This window comes from Elgaria multicarinata, chromosome 3 (genome assembly GCF_023053635.1).
Source record: "Elgaria multicarinata webbii isolate HBS135686 ecotype San Diego chromosome 3, rElgMul1.1.pri, whole genome shotgun sequence".
Taxonomy (NCBI): domain Eukaryota; kingdom Metazoa; phylum Chordata; class Lepidosauria; order Squamata; family Anguidae; genus Elgaria; species Elgaria multicarinata.
Genome location: NC_086173.1, coordinates 115,832,130 through 115,851,021, shown reverse-complemented (window position 1 = coordinate 115,851,021; position 18,892 = coordinate 115,832,130). Strand labels below are relative to the sequence as shown.

Here is an 18,892-nt window from a genome sequence, read left to right as displayed (position 1 = left end):
GGCTTACAATCTAAACACTGGTGTGATAAAGCTCTTTCTCTCCATTTCATTTTCCCCCCTCCCTGTGTGTTCCCATACCAGAAGTGAGAGAAACCTGCCGGAGAAGGTTCCTCAACAACATCTGTTAATCTCAGAATCTCAAAATCAAGAAGTTGAACGGACAGCAAAGGAAGCCAATAAAAACATGCCTCTTAATTTGCATAGAGGACATGTAATATAACAGTTCAATTCCACTGGGTGTGTGGGTTTTTTGCACAGTGAGTGTTGAGTGAGGGAAGTATTCTCACTGCATTGTATTTTGGCTCAACTTGAAAGATGTTACGCATTTGTCTCTTTCTGCTCTTTGCTTTCCACACAGCTCTGAGCCTAAGAATCTGCTCTTTCAACGTGAGGTCATTTGGAGAAGCTAAGAGAAGACAACCAGAAATCATGGGCAGCATTGTAAAGGTATGTTGCTCATCCGGTTCAGATTAAATGGATGGTGGGACATTCTATCTAACTCATCTTTCAGGACATTTTATCTTCACACGGGGAAATTCCAAGTTAACAAGTGAATGAGCATTAATAAATTTGTTGTGTTTCTAAAAGCATAAAAATCAATTTGCAGACTGCGTTCAGCAAGATTTGTTTACACATTAAATCCAGCAGGAATACAATGAAAATAATTCCATAAATGTACATGAGGGATTAATTGTTCTCTTTTCATCAATAGTCACTTCAGATATTTCTTCATTACTGGCATTCTTAATTTGGTTAATCACCACAGTGAAATACCCCAGCCTCGTTAAATAGAAATTATCATCACAACACAATTGGCTCATGCAGACAAAAGCAACTGTTTTATAAACACCCTCCAAGGAGACAAGTGATTGAAGCACTTTGGTACCATTCAAAAGTCTGCACATCTGATGCATATAAGCAAGAATGGTACATTATCTTCACATTGCAACAAGCTCTGTTTGAAGCCATTTAGTGCTTTTAAAATGTAGAAGGAAATAGTTGAAGTGCAACCACTGCTCTGAATCCTTCATCTCCCAGTAAATTACGAACTTCAAATCTTGCATTTGACAATGACACAATGAGGTCACATGCAGCTTTTGGTAAAATGACTATTTTCGTATCTGCTTGCAGACCAATTGCTGTAATTTTAAAAAGTGTGAGCAAAAAGTTCATTTAAATTGTGTGGAATGTATTCAGTTATTCAGCACACAATTCATGAATTCAAGTCAGCATTTTGCATGCTTCTATGGATCTTCTGTCACTCGTAGAACGATAGCCTCAAGGGCATTTATATACCTTCGTTTGTTTGTTTGTATTTAGGAATATAGGAAACATTCATGTACTGAGTCATACAATTGGTCCTTTTACCTCAGTATTATCTATATCAGTGATGGAGAATCTCAGATGGAGTCTGCCACCAGGTCTCCCCATATAGCCTACCAAGTTTGGCCAAACCCCCTCACTTTTCCCAAAGCCCTCTCTCTTGGGAAGGGCAACAGCAGCAGGAAAGAGAGAGCGGCATTTCTGTGCTGTGAGGTGAGGTGTCACCTCCATTTCTCTTCGCCCAGCACAGAAAAAGTGCAATGTAGACACAGAGAAAGGGATTACTCTTTTTCTCAGTGTGAAGATTGCTTGGTTTCTCTGCTGCAAGATCCCCTTTCCTAGGGCCGGCACTCCTTCTCGTTTGCAATACTACAAACGAGAAGGATCTTGGAACTGTTGTAGATCGCAAGCTGAATATGAGCCAACAGTGCGATATGGCTGCAAGAAAGGCCAATGCTATTTTGGGCTGCATTAATAGAAGTATAGCTTCCAAATCACGTGAGGTACTGGTTCCTCTCTATTCGGCCCTGGTTAGGCCTCATCTAGAGTACTGCGTCCAGTTCTGGGCTCCACAATTCAAGAAGGACACAGACAAGCTGGAGCGTGTTCAGAGGAGGGCAACCAGGATGATCAAGGGTCTGGAAACAAAGCCCTATGAAGAGAGACTGAAAGAACTGGGCATGTTTAGCCTGGAGAAGAGAAGATTGAGGGGAGACATGATAGCACTCTTCAACTACTTAAAAGGTTGTCACACAGAGGAGGGCCAGGATCTCTTCTCGATCCTCCCAGAGTGCAGGACATGGAATAACGGGCTCAAGTTAAAGGAAGCCAGATTCCAGTTGGACATCAGGAAAAACTTCCTGACTGTTAGAGCAGTACGACAATGGAATCAGTTACCTAGGCAGGTTGTGGGCTCTCCCACACTAGAGGCATTCAAGAGGCAGCTGGACAAGCATCTGTCAGGGATGCTTTAGGGTGGATTCCTACATTGAGCAGGGGGTTGGACTCGATGGCCTTGTAGGCCCCTTCCAACTCTGCTATTCTATGATTCTATGAGGCAGGCTGAATCCCCTGATCAGCTGACAGATCAGGAGGAGGGCCAGATTGCTCCCCCTCCATCACCACCAGAAGGGCCCTAAGGACACTGCCTCCCACATGGGTCCCACTCACTTGTGGCAAACACCACATGGGAGAGCACCAAGCAGGGCTCCCTGGAGGGACATCCACCCCCACCCTCTTCTCTTGCTCTGAGCCCTCTCCCAAAGCGAGAGAGCAGGTGGGCCAGTTCTACAGGAAGGCCATCTGCCCAATCTCTCATTGGGAGCGGGGGCAGTGGCAAGCAGCAGCACACAAAATGTCCCACCACTAAAGGTGGGACATCTTGCCCCACTGCTGCCCCACAGCACAGAAGTCAAATATTGTCTGGTGTCTGGGGGGGGGGAGAAAATGTAGCAAGTGTGTGAGAGAAAATGGGGTGTGGCTGTATATGTGATGTATGAATTGGGACTGTTGGGACTGTATGCCAGCAAAGGCAGAAGCACATCCACTTTGGCTTGTGGGCCCACTCGCTGCTGGCATGCAGCCACAAAAAGCTTCCCCACGCCTGGCCTACGCTACTGGCAGCAGCTCTCCAGAGTTTCAGACAGGAGTCTTTCCAAGCCCTTCCTGGAGGTGCTGAGGGTTTGACCTGGGGCCCTTCTGCCTGCAAAGCAGTAACACATGTGATCTATCACTAAGCTACAGCCCTCAGTTTGGAGGTTGCAAATAGCTTCATATTGGAACCTGACAAAGAATGGCTCATGTGCTAAACTTCCCCTTTTCAGTATGTAATTCCTATGCTTAGGGAACTGCACTGGCTGCCTATTTGCTAAGGGGCCAGTTTAAGGTTTTGGTACTAGTGTACAAAGCTCTAAACAACTTGGGACCAGGATACCTGAGAGGGCGCCTTCTCCCTTACCAACCAGCCTGGTCACTGAGGGCATCTGGTAAAGTGACCAACTGTCTGGTTTTGCCCGAACATGTCCTCCTTTTCACAAGCTCGGGGGTGGGGGGTCCGGGGGGGGGATTTTAAAAATATTTGAAAAGGTCTCGGAAAAGTGCGGGAGCTGGGAGCAGGCCACGTGCTTCTGGGCCTCCAGAAAGTGGGAAGATTGGTAGATCGACCACCCCATAGCCTGGCTGGGGTGCACACAAAAAGCCTGCTGCCTAGGCTGACCATATTTTGGAAACGAAAAAGGAGGACAACATGTCCAGCTCCCACCAACATGCCCAGCCCTCAAGGGGGAAATGGGGACAGAGAGATCTCTTCCTGCCTTGGCACCTTGCAGGGCAGGGAGGAAAGGGGAAAGAAAGAGGGGGTGGAATGGGGACAGAGAGATCTGTTTCTGCCTTGCAGGGCAGGGAGGAACAGTAAAGGAAAAAGAGAGAGAGAAAGAAAGGGGGAAATGGGGACAGAGAGATCTCTTCCTGCCTTGGCACCTTGCAGGGCAGAGAGGAATGCAGAAAGAAAGAGATGGGGTGGAATGGGGACAGAGAGATTTGTCTCTGACTTATAGAATCATAGAATCATAGAATAGTAGAGTTGGAAGGGGCCCATAAGGCCATCGAGTCCAACCCCCTGCTCAATGCGGCCAGTGGGGATGTTCAGACTTGGCACCTTGCAGGGCAGGGAGGAAAAGGGAAGGAGAGAGAGAGAGAGAGGGGAAAGAGAGAGAAAGAAGGGGCTGGCAGAAAGAGAGAGGGGGAAAAGTGGTAACCAAGAGGGTGACAGCACAGGAGAGGAAGACATTGTTGTTTCCCCACCCCACCCGGATAACCAACACAGCAGCTGCCAACTTATCTTCACCCTGCTGGTGCTGCTTCTCCTCTGCCACCACTGCTCCTTTGCCACTTCTCCTCTGCAGCCATGCTGCCCACTGCTGTGCCCTCCTGCTGCTGGCTCCAACGCCAGGCCAGGGCTTCAAAGACAGTCCAAGAAGGTCCAGGGCCGGGCCGGCTGGCCGTGGGCAGGCTGTCCGCTGCTGCCCACTCTTTCGATGATGGCCATGGAAGGGACTGGAGGCTGCGTTCCCGAAAGTCCAGGAATGCGCTTTTCAGCACCCCCAGGGCCGATGCAGGCCTTCCCCTTTGCCTTCTCCTGGGCTGGCATGATCGCGCCGGCCCAGGAGAAGCCTAGATCAGCCCTGGGAGGACTGGAGAAGGGGTAGATCAGAGAAAGGCTAGATTGGCCCGGAGTGTGGGGGCTGGAAGATGCATTCCTGGAAATCCGGGATCATGTCTTCCAGCTCCTCACCCCAGGGGCGATTTTGGCCTTCTCCTGTGCTGGCGTGATCGCACCAGTGAAGGAGAAGCCTGAAATCGGCCCTCAGGGCAGGGGACTGGAGGATGCGTTTCTGGAAGTCTGGGAATGTGTCCTCCAGCCACCACCCCCAGCACTGGTCTAGCCTTCTCCTGCTCTAGATCGGCACTGGGGGAAGGCTGGAGGACACACTCCCAGAAATCTGGGGACACATCCTCCAGCCCTTTTCCCTGGTGAATTGGGGGCCAGACCCAGTTGCCCCAGAGACCTCCATTTTTCTGGAGGTCTCCAGAGTTTCCCAGTGCATCTGGTCACCCTACTGCTGCCCCCTCTGCCCCCTCCCCATCCCAATTGAGGCTTGGGCCTCTAATACAAACTTTAAGGGTCCATTTCCAGGCCTCGATTGGTGAAAGGGGGAGGAGTCACGTCTTCTTTCCCTGCATTTTCCAGAAGCCTGAAGTCTCACGAGGCTTTGAAGTCTTGCCGGGACTTTGAAGTCTCGCAAAACTTGAGACACCTCATTCTGGAAATGTGTGTGACTTGAGGCTTCTGGACGAAGAAGGTAAGGAAGATGACTGCTTCACCCACCACATCAATCGAGGCTCGCCAGGCATGGGACAAAGAGTTGGAGCTGCTGGGTCTCCAAATCAGGGAGGTGGAGGAGACACTGGTGGGGCCAGACAGGGAGCAGCAGGATCAGAGAAGAAAAAGGTGCGGAAACTGAAGTGGATGGCCGGGGGTGGGGCAGGGAGAAGGGAGGGGGCAGAGCCAGACAGACAAACAAACAAACCGTAAATGCAAAGGAGCACCTGCTCCCCCAGCCCAGCCCAGCCTTGCTCGAGGAGTCCACTCCCACCTCCACCAGGTGCTCAACCAACCTCTTTCCCCTGGTGGCCTTTGCTTTTGCCGCAATGAGAAAGCGGCCAGTGGGCTGTTCAAAGCAGCTGTCCCCCTTCTGTTGCTGCAGGGCTCTGAGATCAGGACATCTAGGGCCCATTCTCTCCATTCATTCAATTTTCCTCCCCTCCCCTCTTGGAGATCTGTATCTTTCTCTCTTCCCCTGGCTGTTCTCTGCTGCCAGTTTACCAAAAAAAAAAAAAAAAAAACCAGAAGAAAAACAATTTACTTTTAAGCAGCAACTTGCTCTCTCTAAAACAGAGGAGGTAGGAGCCCTTCTAGGCAAGGAAAGGGTTAATATACTGCTGGTTACCTGGTTCACTTAACCCTTGCCAGCCTGGTCAGCTCCTTCTGAGCAGCCGCTGTATGAGTGCATACAGCGGGAGAGCAGCAGCAGCATGTGCCCCCATTGGTGCTCGTTGTGTTTGGTGGGAGGGCTTCAGAGACAGTTTCAAAAATATCATCATTATCATCATCCTGGTATGATCTTACTGCAATTTTTGGTAATGTTCCTTGCTGCTGGTGGTTGCTGATCTCCTCTGTTCGCTTTTGTTTCAACAAAATCCATTCCCATCACAGTGCAATAAATTCATGTAAAAATCTTTTCATGGAGTTGTGACTGAAGAGGAATGTATTTAAGTCTGCGCTACCATGTTGGGTAAAATGTATTTGGGCTTGGTGTGGGTGGGTGTAGGAGGCAGAAAGAGAGCGAAAGAGAACCATTTTGAATATAGAATTGCACCTAAAATACCCAGCATGGCTGGCTAGAGCATGCTGGGAGTTGTAGACCCTTTTTCTGTCTAAACATGCACAGGACTGTGTCCTTAATGTTTATATCCTAGACATTCAAAATATATCAAATAAAACATCATTAAAGACACCAGTTTGCTTTTTCCTACAGATTATTTCTCGCTGCGATATCGTAGTACTGATGGAAATAAAGGACCGCAGCAACAGACTGTGTCCCTTTCTATTAGAGAAACTGAATGGGTAAATTAAATAATTGAAATATATTAAAACCTGCAGTATGTGCCCCACATTCGGGGTGGGACCGCCTCGGGCCAAATATCCTCAGCAGACCCACTCCCAGAGTGGGCCCATTTCCTTGCTACTGTCTATTCATTTACCCTCCCCTTCCAGGCCCGGTTTACACTCTGAGTCTGAGGAGTCCAGCAGACTTCATCCTCTTACTTGGAAGATCCCAGAGTAGCAGATGATAGCTCACTGGAAGCTACCTCTTCCACCTCAGCGTCTTCCTCTGAGCAAGATGGAGGGCCAGAGAACATGATACATGTGGAGAAATAGTAATATCATTGGCGCATGCCTTATATACCTGAGAGGAGGCTGTTCCAGTTCTATCACTGTAAAGCCCTCTTCCAATTGGTGGCCAAGTATATCAGTGATGGCTATACCACCAAGAGAACTTTAACTGCTGATCTCAATGAGTGGGCAGGACAATATGGGAGAAGGCATTCCACCAGGTAATAGACAGTGCAGGTAGGGAAATCTGCTCAAAGCCGTTCCTTCAGATGTCAATGCCAGGAGTACTAACCATTGTTTGTGCCTTTTAAAACTTCCGGTGCAATCCTATGCATGTTTTGACAGAAAAAAGGCCTATAATTCCCAACATGGCTGACTAGGGCATGCTGGGAATTGTAGGATTTTTTGCCCATCAAAACATGCATAGGATTGTGATCTTATATACATCCTTTCCATACAGAATACAACGTGGGTCTGTGGTATAGACTCAAATCAATTTTATTTTTCTCCCTCAGTCACTCACAACAAAAGTACAATTATGTGGTTAGCAGACGGTTAGGAAGAAACAGCTATAAGGAGCAATATGCTTTTTTCTACAGGTAAGTGAATTCCCTAGCTTTGCGCATGTGACACCATTTCAAAACTGCTAGGAAGTAAGCTGATATAGCCTGTAGCTACCCATTTTGCCTTTTAAATTCCATCTGGGCAGGGACCTATCTGTTTTATACTTCTGAAGCTCCACTTCCATCCCTTAGGATTGGGCGTAATGTTGCTGTTTTGTTTGTTAAACTTAACGCTAAGCATGTGGGGGGAAAGCATGTGTCTTTCTGCCTCAAACCAGCATTTGTGCTGCATTTTCACTCCACTGACACAGCAGAACAGTGGACGTCTACAGCTCCAGGTTAACTTCACCTGCGTCACTCACTGGCCCCATTCAGAAGACACCTTAAACCTCAGCTTTAACCATGGTGAATAAGGCTTTTTGCCTTACTCACCATGGTTAAAGCTGTGGTTTAAGGTGTCTTCTTCTGAACGGGTCCACTAAGACCTTTCAGACTAAGGAAACTCATTTGTTTTTCCTGTGATATTTTAATTATTGATTGTAGTTTTATCTGATAGCCTCCTCTTTTTTTTGCGGAAGAGTCTGGGGCAAAAAGCAGCTTATATATTAACATAAATAAGCAGGACTAAACTGTCCGTACTTGGAATAGCTAATCTTCTATCTATATGTACAATGACATTGCAGATCAAAAATGGTGTCTGTGAAGCAAACTTATCAGTATCCCGATTTGCAGCCTGGCGACGAAGATGCATTTTCCAGGGAGCCTTTTGTCGTTTGGTTCTCCTCTCCCAAAACTGGTTAGACACTGTTGTTAGATCAATGTTCTTTTCACCCAAGGACGAAATCCAAACAGCCCTTAAGCACGACTCCACCATTCCAGCGACAGAGGGTGCAAAAGCGCTTTATTGATTAGTAATCAAGGCCTGGTCTCTTCAAAGGGAGCAATCAGACAAAAGACATAGGGAATACAGTACAGTATTTGAGCTTGCAAGGGGCAGGGCCCTGTTGCAGCATTAACCAATCAGAACATAACACTGGGGCATAGCTAATTATGCTAAACAATTCTCTCTGTTCTGTAAACAATACCTTTGGCCTTACACTAAGTTACAAAAAGTTAACTTTGACACAGCAGCACTGGAGCCGGAGCTCTTGTTTATGTTAGATAAGAAGGATGCACTCAAGGAGACATTCTCACATACAGGACATCATGACATTTTGCTTGCAATTTGATGGCTACTTTACAGTTTCCTGTTAAAAATGGAGAGACTTCTCTAACACTGTTGAGCATGCCCTGGACTTCCTCCCTTCCACCCAAAAGTTCTTAGTTGGTGGTCTAAACACACCTACAGAATAAGAAGAAGTACTGGGGAAGCTCTATGAGAGAGAGAGAGAGAGAGAGAGGGAGGGAGGGAGGGAGGGAGGGAGAGCACTATTCTCTTAGAGCAGAGGTAGGCAATGTTTTTGAGCACATTTGTCAATTTGAGAAAGTTTTCTGGTTACCACCACCAAATGGGCGCATTGCAGATGAAAGCGTCATCTGCAGACACTCGGCATCTTCACTTCCTAACAATGTCTCTGCGCCTCACGTGTGGCCCAGAGGCATGAGTGGGAAAAAGAGATGGGAGCAGCTAGAAGCCCTCACTTTGTGTTGAAGTCATCCCAGCTAAGAAACTTTGTTATTAAAAAGGGAGGGAGAGAGGGAGGGAGAGAGGGAGGGCATACTCGTTCCCAGCTGGGAGTGGGGGCAGTGGGCAGTGGCTCCTGGTTCCCTAAAGTTGCCCCCCACTGATCTACAGGTAACCTGAGAACTGGCTCTAACAGGTTTAAAGACAAAATGGTATGCTAAGATCATTGTTGTCCTAGCAATAAAAAGTGCTACAATCACAAAGATTGGTGTAACATACACTGAAAGAAAGTCTTAAGATACTGGAAGGAAGATAAATAAGGCTTTTTTCTTGTCTTTGAGAAAATTCCTATCTATATGCTTTAGTAGGCTCAGATGCCACATGTGCTTGAAAAAAGCCACTCAGATATCCTTGAGCTCCATCAGACAAGTGTTTTACTGCACACTTGTAAATGGGCACTCACAGATTTTCACGGGACCCTCTCACAACGTTGTCTGCCCCCCACCCCTTCTAGCCTTCTTCCTGCCACAAAAAAGACCACGTAAGTCTGACTTTTTTAAAAAGATGGAAATTGCCACTATCTCCTGCTGTGTGCAGGAGAAGCAGTGGGATCAAAACAGCCCACTGAATGGGCCATGAGCACGTTGTTTACTTCCTCTTTCAAAAGAGGAAGTAATGAGGGACAAACACATGGTCAGAGAAGGGACGATAAGCAAATGCAATTTTCCTCCATGTGATGATGCTCCTTGTGTTTTAAAAGGCATTATGTATAATGGGGTAGTTCCAGAAATAGATGATAGACCTGCTGGCACAATATGGCTTTTCTGGTTCCTCCCTTTACTACAGCCCCCGCCGAAAGCTGCTCCTGAGAGTTGAGGGACCCTTTGGAACAGCATGTGATGAGGCGTGGGGAGCTGTAGAGGGTTAGGGAAATCAGAAGAAATTGGCAGGGGATGCTTTGCCACTTGCCATGCCTTTCCACATGTGCAAGTTATCTCTGGATTGAAGCCCATGGACATGTTAAATTTGTCTGTATCTCTAATCTTGATGACTTTTTATATGTTTATGTTTATTTGCTAAGTGGCCAAAGAATTTGTGATAATCCCTCTGCACACAGCTCCTGAAATGGCTGTGCAAGAAATTGATGAACTCTACGATGTGTATATAGATGTCAAACAGCACTGGGCATCTAAGGTTAGTCACTGTTATTTTGTGTTTGCACTGCTGAATAAAGTCCTGAGATGAGGTCCAGTCAGGCTATACAAAGTTCCTGCCCTACATGTTACAACACACCACCTCAGAATTAAAGGTCTAATTTAGCCTCCCCCAACCTGGTGCCCTCCACATGGTTTGGACCATAACTCCCAAAAGGCCCATGCTGTCTAGAGCTGATGGGAGGAGGAGTTCAAACAAAACAACTGAAGGACACCTATTTAAAAGCTGGTCTAGTTTTGTTTTGTTTTTAACTCTTTCTTTCTTTCTACACACACACACACACACTTCACTTTCTCCTAGTTCAGCTTTCCCCAACCTGGTGCCCTTCATGTGTTTGGACTTCATCTCCCATCAGGCCTAGCAAGAATAGCCAATGGACAAGAATGCTGGGAATTGTGCTCTATTTCATTTCTCCACTACTCACCTGACATCAGCCTTTGCTCTTGAAGAGTTATGGAAGCAACTCTCCCCTGTGGTTGAAACACCCAGGGCAAGTCATTGCTGGGAGTAAGCCTGATCTGGACGCACACCCTATCATGATAGAATGGCTCTGCAACCAAACCCAAAATATACCATTCCCGCCTTGTTCCAGCCACTTGAACTTCCTCAATATTAACAACTGAGGGTTATACATTTCTTACTTGCTTTCAGCAATCTTAGTTCTTGCTTGTTTCTGAGGTTGCCTTTAACAATCCCACTTTTTAGAATTTCATCTTCATGGGAGACTTCAATGCCGGCTGTAGCTACGTTGCAAAGAAGCACTGGAAGAATATCAGGCTAAGAAACCACAACCAGTTTGTTTGGCTGATTGATGACAACCATGACACAACCGTGAGAGCAAGTACCCACTGCCCCTATGACAGGTAACAGTTTACCTCAGACTGACTCATTAATATTCGGTCCAGGGCCTCTACTAAATACCTGCCTATTATTTGCAGTGTTAGAAGAAGCCTCCTTATTCAGTTTACAAAACTCAAGTACATTATTTTATTTATAGATTTCATTTGTATCCTTCCTTTCTACCAACAAATACAGTAAGAACCAACGTTTACCTCAGGTTAGCTAGGCAGCCCATTTGATATGGAGTAACTATTGCATTCTGGGGTATGGCTCCAGGATCTGTCTTCTACAAAATAAGGGATCTTCTACGAGAGGAAGGGTTCCATTTGCAGAAAATCTCTCTGCCCAATTTGGGGGAATTCTCCCCCCTCCCCATACCACAGTTCATCCCGTTCAGCAGGGTCTCCTAACTCTCTGTATAGCCTTTTCCTCGGAGGAGTGCAAGGTGGTGTACATGATCCTCCTCTTCTTCGTTCTATCTTCACAACAACCCTGTGAGGTAGTTTAGGCTGAGAGTCAGTGACTGGCCCAAAATCGCCCAAGTGAGCATCATGGCAAAGTGGAGACTAGAACCCAGGTCTCCCCAGTCCTGTTCCAGCACTCTAACCACTACACCACACTGGCTCTATAGCATTTCCAGAGGGCTTGCTGGGGTGCTGTGGGAAGGAGGAGGAAGGAAAGTCCACTTCTGCAGGGGTAGTTAATCCAGCATGAATCTGGTTCCAACCCTATGTCCCTCAGCTGCGGGAGCATCACTTCCAGTAATTAATCCACGGGCCTCCAACTTGGTGCAAGTGGCAACTTAGGCACCGGGAGCAGGAGTTTGCGGCCTGTACCAGAGCAGGTTGGCCTCCGCTGTTGCCATACTTCCTGAGCTCAGTAGACTAGAGATAAAGCTACATCAAGCCACAGCGTGTTTCTCATGCACTAAGCCTTTGCACCTTCCCTCTCGTGCGCTTCTGAAACAGGGTGTCTACTGCCGCACTAACCCACGGACTGAAAGCCAGAGAAAGAACCCTGGGTGACCCACCAGCTTCTTAGGAAGGTAGCTGCAGCATTTCCAAGAAAGCATGGCTAGATTGTGCATTTTCAATCCCGCTTTTACAAACCCTGCCTCTGATATCCGGAGGGAAAACTTTTGACCTTCGTGAAGTCTGCCAGGATAATCGCTTGAACAGAATGTTCCATAGAAGTCCATTCCCCTCCCTTGCCCAACTCATCCCCCTCTGCCTATGCTTTTGCCCTTGGTCTCGTCTCACCTTGTTCCAGGAACAGCTGGCAAGCGAGGGCTCCATTTTATCTGAGGGTGCTCTGGAGTCAGAATCCAGCTTCCTTTCCCAGCAGTGTGTAACAGAGAGTGCCAGGATGATTAAGTGATGCCTAATCACAGTCCTGCAATGACAGGCAATTGAGGAGGAAGACTTCACCTGGAGAAGCTCTCCTCCAAGTGCCCTTTGCAAGAAGGCCTGTGCAAATGGGCAGATGGGAAAATGTCCTGTGGCACCTTGCAGTGGAATGACCGACACCCGGTTGAGAAGCAAAGGCTCAGTCCCAAATGATGCCCTGAATTCAGCCTGCCTCAACTTCCACTGTCTTGGACTACAAGCTTTTCTACACAAGGCTGTTAATCAGCTGTTAATCCTCTGTATCTACTGTTGCTTTTGTCACAGAATTGAGGTTGGAGCACTACACCTTTCATGCTTTTCCTTTCGAAGCAGTACTGTAGTGTAGCTGAATAGTGCAAATACACAAGAGGAATTTGCACTTTCACTTTCACAATGAAATGCCCCATTTCCCCTGCTCTAAAAAAAACTGTGGTTAGACACAGAAGAGAAATTGGAGGATCACGTTATCATCTAAAGGATCCATATCTGTATGCCACCCTGAGATCCTAGTGATATAAGGTGGGATACAAATGTTTTAATCAATCAATCAATCAATCAACTGTTAGCAGAACAGCAAGAACCTGACGGGCTGAGCTATGTGAAATCCTGGCTGAAGGAGCACATTGGAGACTCTTGGTCAAAGAAATAAGAAAGCTTACATGTAATTGCAGGAAATTCATGCAGGATAAGAGGGTCCCCAACCCACGATGGAGGGAGACCCCAAAAGATGTCTCTTCTCTGAGAGGCAAGAGTATGAAGAAGTAGGAAGTGAGGTCAACAGCCCTAAGATTATCAGTCTAGCAATAGAACGAAGGTCAGCATAGGTGAGAGGACAGTCTAGGAAGTTTGGAGGTCCTCTCTCTATTCTTTGTTTTCCTTTTGAAGCTGAGTTGCACCCACACTTCCAACCTAAAACAACCATGAGTAGGGAATGATGAGCACACGATAAATGCCTTGTGTAGAAAAGCCCTACAACTCCAAGCAGCCCACACATGGAGTGGGAACATTGCTCAGTGGAAGAAGACGTGCTTGGCATGAAGGAGGTTCCAAGGGAAATTCTTGGCATCCTTCCTTTTATTCCCAAAGCCCAGGAGTGAGTGTGCCAGGCTTATGTAGCCAAACCAACACCCTTCATGACCAAGAGGAGGTGTCAGCAGGTTTAGAGGAATCCCGTGGTTTGCAGGAATACAAAACATCTTTGGGGGGCGGGGGAGGGAATCAAAACCCAAAAGGGCAGGACCCCAGAACAGGCCAATGAGGACTGAGCATGCTCAGTGGCCATGGAATGCTGACTTGGGGGTGGGGGACAGAAAAATGGGTGGAGAGAGTAGTGGAATGAAATATCGTGGACAAGGGCATGTCTGGCAGACTGGAAAAGTGAACAGGAGCACATCATGCTGCAATATTTTGTTGCAGCTCCCACTTATCTCTAACAAAAAGGCTAACAGAGATCTCAGTTAGCTGAGCTAGGAAGGAATTATCTCTGCCTGAGACGTTAGAGAGCTGCTACCAGTCAATGCTGGACGAGCTGGAGCAAGTTCTGACTCAGTCAAGGACAGCTTCTTATGTTTATATGCTAAAGCGTGGTCCTAAGCTTATTTTTCTTGGAAGTAAGTCCCATTGAGTTCAATGGGCTTGATCCCATGTAACGTGAGCCTAGAAGCATGACCTTCCCCTGCCTTGTTCTCTTTCTGGGAGAAATCACCACTGCCCTTTCTCCCCTCCATCTGTGTGGTCCTCAGCAGTTCCAGCTCTCTTTGCAAAGAAGCTCTTTGTTGTTTGCTCCAGCCAAGCAAACAGCTTCTTTGTAAGGGAAGAACCCCATGCACAGTTACATGGGAGGAAGACCCTCTGATGCACTCAGTGGAGCTTACTTTTGAGTATGCATGCCTAGGACCAGGCAGCCTTCTTGCGGAACATGTGGCAAGAGAGAGGCAGGCACACAGAAAAGAAGGTGTGTGGAGGCTGAGACAACCTGAGAGGCAGCAGAAAGAGCATGCATCACGGTCTGGCTGGCTGGGTGGCAGGGCAATGAGATCCTCCCACAGTCTGCTTCTGATGTTGTGGGTGGGGAGGCCATTGAGCACATTGGAATTTGCCAGTCAGGAGATTGGCTCCAGGCCTCTGGTGCTGTTGTGATTTCATCTTTGTGCTCACATAATCCACCCCTCTAAACTGCTAGCCTTTTCTTGCCGACAGTAACAGGTTTCTTCTATTATCGTCCAGATGGCTAATGCGGAGTGGTCTTGTTTTCACCTCTTATTCTAGGATTGTGCTCCATGGAGATAAACTCATAAAAGCCATTGTGCCAAACTCAGCAAATATCTTTGATTTTCAGAGTGCCTTTTCAATGACTGAAGTGCAGGTTGGTACCACATGGGTAACACATAAATAGAGTGGGGTGTTGCTGTTTTCCTTTTCTCGTCCTGCATCTGCCAGTGTTTGACAGTCTGCTGGATCCAAGCTGGGAAAGTAAACTAAGAGAGATCCAGGTGTATGAGTGAGAGACAGATGACCAAACAAGGGAGAACAAGAGACAGGTAGAGCTAAGGGGCAGGAATAAGAGGGAGCCAAGTGTATAATAAGAACCGGATTCCATCAGGGAATTCAAGGCCCCTCCACATGGGGGTCAAGAAGGGAGGCTGATGTGGACTGGTTGTACATAGGAGACACGTGACTTTCTCCCCTGCCAGTCCGTACACAAAGCAGAGAGCTGTGTGGATCAAGTGGAGCAGCCTTCTTCCCCAACCTGCTGACTTCCAGATGTGTTGGCCTGTAACTGCCACCATTCCCAGTCAGCCTTTGGGGCAGGGATGGGGGACACGTAGCCCCTTAGTGTTGTTGGACTGCAACTCCCATCATCCAGGTGATGTGGTAGCCACCACTAGCCAGACTGGCTGGAACTGATGGGAGTTGTAGTCCAATACCACTGCCACTACAGAAGGCATCTGTTTAAAGTGAAACAAGGTGACTTGGGAAAGCTGAGCACTGACACAGTGCATTGTATGTGATCATAGTCATTGTCTTCTCTTTCCCCTCGTGATATAATGATGACCATGCAGGTTGGTTATACAACCAAAGTGTGATTGCCCCATCTTTGTGCAGCTGTACCCATAGCCTTCTTGTGGCATGTCTACAACAGGGTTTTTTCCCGAGGTTGTTCCTGGATCATTCCTGTGCATCCCAATGATGCACAAGAGCAGGCAGGGATGACCCCTCCATTTTTGTGGGATAATTGGTTGCCCAGTTATCCCGATTTCCCCCTGGTCCAGGGACCATCCCAAGGACTGTGGATGCTGTGCCATGCAGTCCCGGAGCCTGAAACAGGCATGGACTCATGCACAGGCAGCTCCATGCCCATAGAGGGGGCAGCAATTTCACCATTCCTGGGATGGCGGGGTGCGTGGGCATGGGTTGTTGTTGTTGTTACCTTTTTTGCCACGCCCGCGTGCATGTGCAGCTCCTCTTTTGAAAAAAAAAAGTGGGGGGAGGTGACATCCCTCCTTACTTCCGGGATGTCGCGCAGCTATCAAGACGCTGGGGGAGGATTGCGGAAGCAGGTAAGTCCACAATCCTCCCCCCTCCCTCCCTCTACACCCTTAGGTGTAGACATGCCCTTGAGGAATTCATCTTTGGGACTCTATAAGCATAGCAGCCAGTTATACAAACAACTTACCTACAATAAGGGTTATGGGCCTGAGTAAGTATAAAACCAGGGGCTGAGTCTCTCTCTGGATGGCTCCGTATAACAATGAATGGCAATTACTCAACATGAAATTTAGTTTACCAGTGGAAAATTTTAAAGTGCAATCACTCAGCATGACAGTCTCCATAGCCACACCACCAAAGAGAGTCCAAAAATCCAGGTGGCTGCATTGCTCCATTTCAACAAATCAGCTCTAACAGTTTTCATTTTCACTAGGGCCAGGACTTTTGTAGAGCTAATGGGTCTTAAGTGCCCACTCAAGACTAAATTACCCTAAAAGAATTTGCAGTACAAGAAACAATATATTCTGCAGGGGAAGTTCATTTTTCCCAGCTGCTGTGAAGGTTGCGAAGAGGCTCAGAAGGAACAGGAAAATCTGAGAGGGGTGGTGGCAGATAACGTCACTGTCCCTGCTGATACAAAAAGTGACGGGGTTGCGTCGCTGCGAGCCCTGGTTCCACGACACCACAGGTTATGCTTAAGCCTTGCGCAATGTATTAGATCAAGGACTGAATTCATTCATGCCTAATCAAAGCATGCATTGTGCTGCATTACTTCACAGGCTTTAGCAGTGAGTGATCACTTTCCGGTAGAGTTCCAGCTGAGAAATTCCAAACGATCCCCAAGAACATAAGGAAGACACGGTGCTGTGTGACAGGCCCAAGGAACTGCTGTTCTTCAAAATCGAAGATATTAAAATGCACACTTCTAAGGAAAGAGCAGAGTTCACATTCTGACATGTTTTAAAATGTACATCTTCCTCCCGTAGGACATACTTCACTCAAACTAAGCAAAATAAAATCTTTGTATTGTCCAACGTGTTAAATAAAATGATGAGGTAAAATTAACTTTGCCGCTACCAAAAGACAAAGGCCGGGAGACAGCTTGAATGCCTTAATGGTGTCTACAGCAGGGGTTGTCTTGTGAAGCAGTTTGTTCAGGATTGTTTGTGGTGTCTCTGGCTATTCCCAATTTATGTCCTCTGGCCAAAGAGAACTGAACGATATGAACTCAGAACTGAGTTCTACGAACACAGTTGGCAATGCCAAAGCATGTAGATGCATCACATGCTACCACATCACCTGTTTGACGCCAGAGATGTACTTAATTGTTGATTTGGGTGGCACTCCAAAGGTCACAAAGATAAAATTCATAGTAATGATACAGATGCGTTTGGATTACAACTCCTGTTACGCCCAGCTGGCATAGCTATTTCCCCAACCTGGCACCTTCCAGATGTGTTTGGACTACAGCCTCTCTCACCCTCAGCCATGGCCATGCTGGTTGAAGACCACGGGTGCTGTAGTTTAAAGACCTCTGGAAAGTGTCAGTTTAGGGAAGTCTACCATAAGCACCAGAACCAGTCCAACCATCCTAGATTTAAGCCACAGAAGACTACATCCTTTGATCAAACCCAAATTCTCAGTCTGGATCAATTAGGATTTGCAAATGGATAGGAAAACTCGTATATCAAGTGTTTTGCATTTGCCTTTGTAGTCTTGGGGGAAGGGGCAAAGGGGAAATAAACATGAAAGATGATCGCAACCAAAGATGGGGCAGAAGGATTAATGGTGTGGTGCTAAAGTAGATTTTATTTCACAGCTTGATCTTACTTGATTGCCCAAGATCTAATTTCTTACTATATTAAGGTGACATTTAAAATTACTCTCTAGTGAGACTGATTAATGACTTTGGTGGATTTTTGTCTCGGTTTTTGTGCCATCTGTTTTTTTCTTCACCAGCTTTCTGTTATTGTTTTTTGCACCCTGAGCAAGTGAGATGAAGTCTTCAGTTGGAACAATAAATACTAAGAATGTTGGACGTGAAATCCAAGTACACAGGGCTTTTCTTCACATATCAATGTTCAAGCAAAATATGAAAGCTGGCATGACACATCAAGTTGGCATAAACAGATACAAAGCAACAAAGGGTAGGGGGTGTACAAGAATCTTGTTTCAGTTTGCAAACCACCCAAACTTTCCCCATTCTCAACCTGAATGTGAACACGAACAGGAGCAATTGTTTTCGAAAAATGTTCACACATCTTTGAATTTGCGATTGCATCAAAAATGCATATTTCTTGGGGGGGAGAATCACACTTGGAAATGCACATTCTTTAAAAAAAATCTTACCATGTTTCAGTCAATGGCAAAAAGCGTGCACTTTTGAAAAAATGTGCAGAGAAATATGCACTTTTCCCTTTTCACAATGCACACTTTTCCAATAAGTAGGTTGCAAACAAAAATGAAGTGAAGTGAATTGAGTTTCGAAGTGAAATTCAAAGAATTTTCACGAACTTGAACATTCTCGTGTTCTTCGGCCCCTAACAAAAGTTATGAAGATTGAGAAGGAGGCATATACTTTTCACCCCTCTTGTTCAAATCTGTGGCCATGTCCAGACAGTGCCTTCTCTCCCGCCTGTTTGGATATTGCAACGTATTAGTGTCTGCTTAAAAAAATACCTTAAGGAAACCTTTTGGCACTCCAACTTTCTCTGTGGGAAGATCTGCATAAGTTACAAAGCCCATGGTGGTTTCATGTGTGAACCACATGGCCAGAAGTAGAAAGATCAGCATGGGAGTGTCATGCACCTCCCTGACATTAATCACCTATACATGTCCTATGTGCTGTCCGTTGTCTGTGGCAGATAAGACTTAGTCCTATGCAGCCATAAATGCAACAAAGTGACCCTACTGTCCACTAAGAACAATCCTATATTCATAGAATCATAGAATCACTGAGTTGGAAGGGGCCTACAAGGCCATCGAGTCCAACCCCCTG

At 46.6% G+C, this 18,892-nt stretch overlaps 1 protein-coding gene across 1 annotated transcript; it reads left to right on the top strand.

The window, feature by feature from the left end:
- Positions 1-270: 270 nt before the first annotated feature.
- On the top strand, positions 271-16,918 carry DNASE1L3 (deoxyribonuclease 1 like 3). The gene is made up of 8 exons (XM_063123395.1): positions 271-447; positions 6,420-6,508; positions 7,294-7,377; positions 8,025-8,137; positions 10,047-10,159; positions 10,886-11,043; positions 14,674-14,770; positions 16,674-16,918. Exons 1-8 carry the CDS (start codon positions 316-318, stop codon positions 16,743-16,745), a joined length of 858 nt encoding a protein of 285 aa, XP_062979465.1. The 5' UTR covers positions 271-315; the 3' UTR covers positions 16,746-16,918.
- The last annotated feature ends 1,974 nt before the right edge of the window (positions 16,919-18,892 follow it).

Bases quoted from the DNA above. Each gene is read 5' to 3' on its own strand.
- DNASE1L3 (XM_063123395.1), top strand. From the start codon at position 316: ATGTTACGCATTTGTCTCTTTCTGCTCTTTGCTTTCCACACAGCTCTG. The intron at 448-6,419 runs GTATGTTGCTCA...TTTTTCCTACAG, and splicing joins TCATGGGCAGCATTGTAAAG to ATTATTTCTCGCTGCGATAT. The intron at 11,044-14,673 runs GTAACAGTTTAC...CTCTTATTCTAG, and splicing joins ACCCACTGCCCCTATGACAG to GATTGTGCTCCATGGAGATA.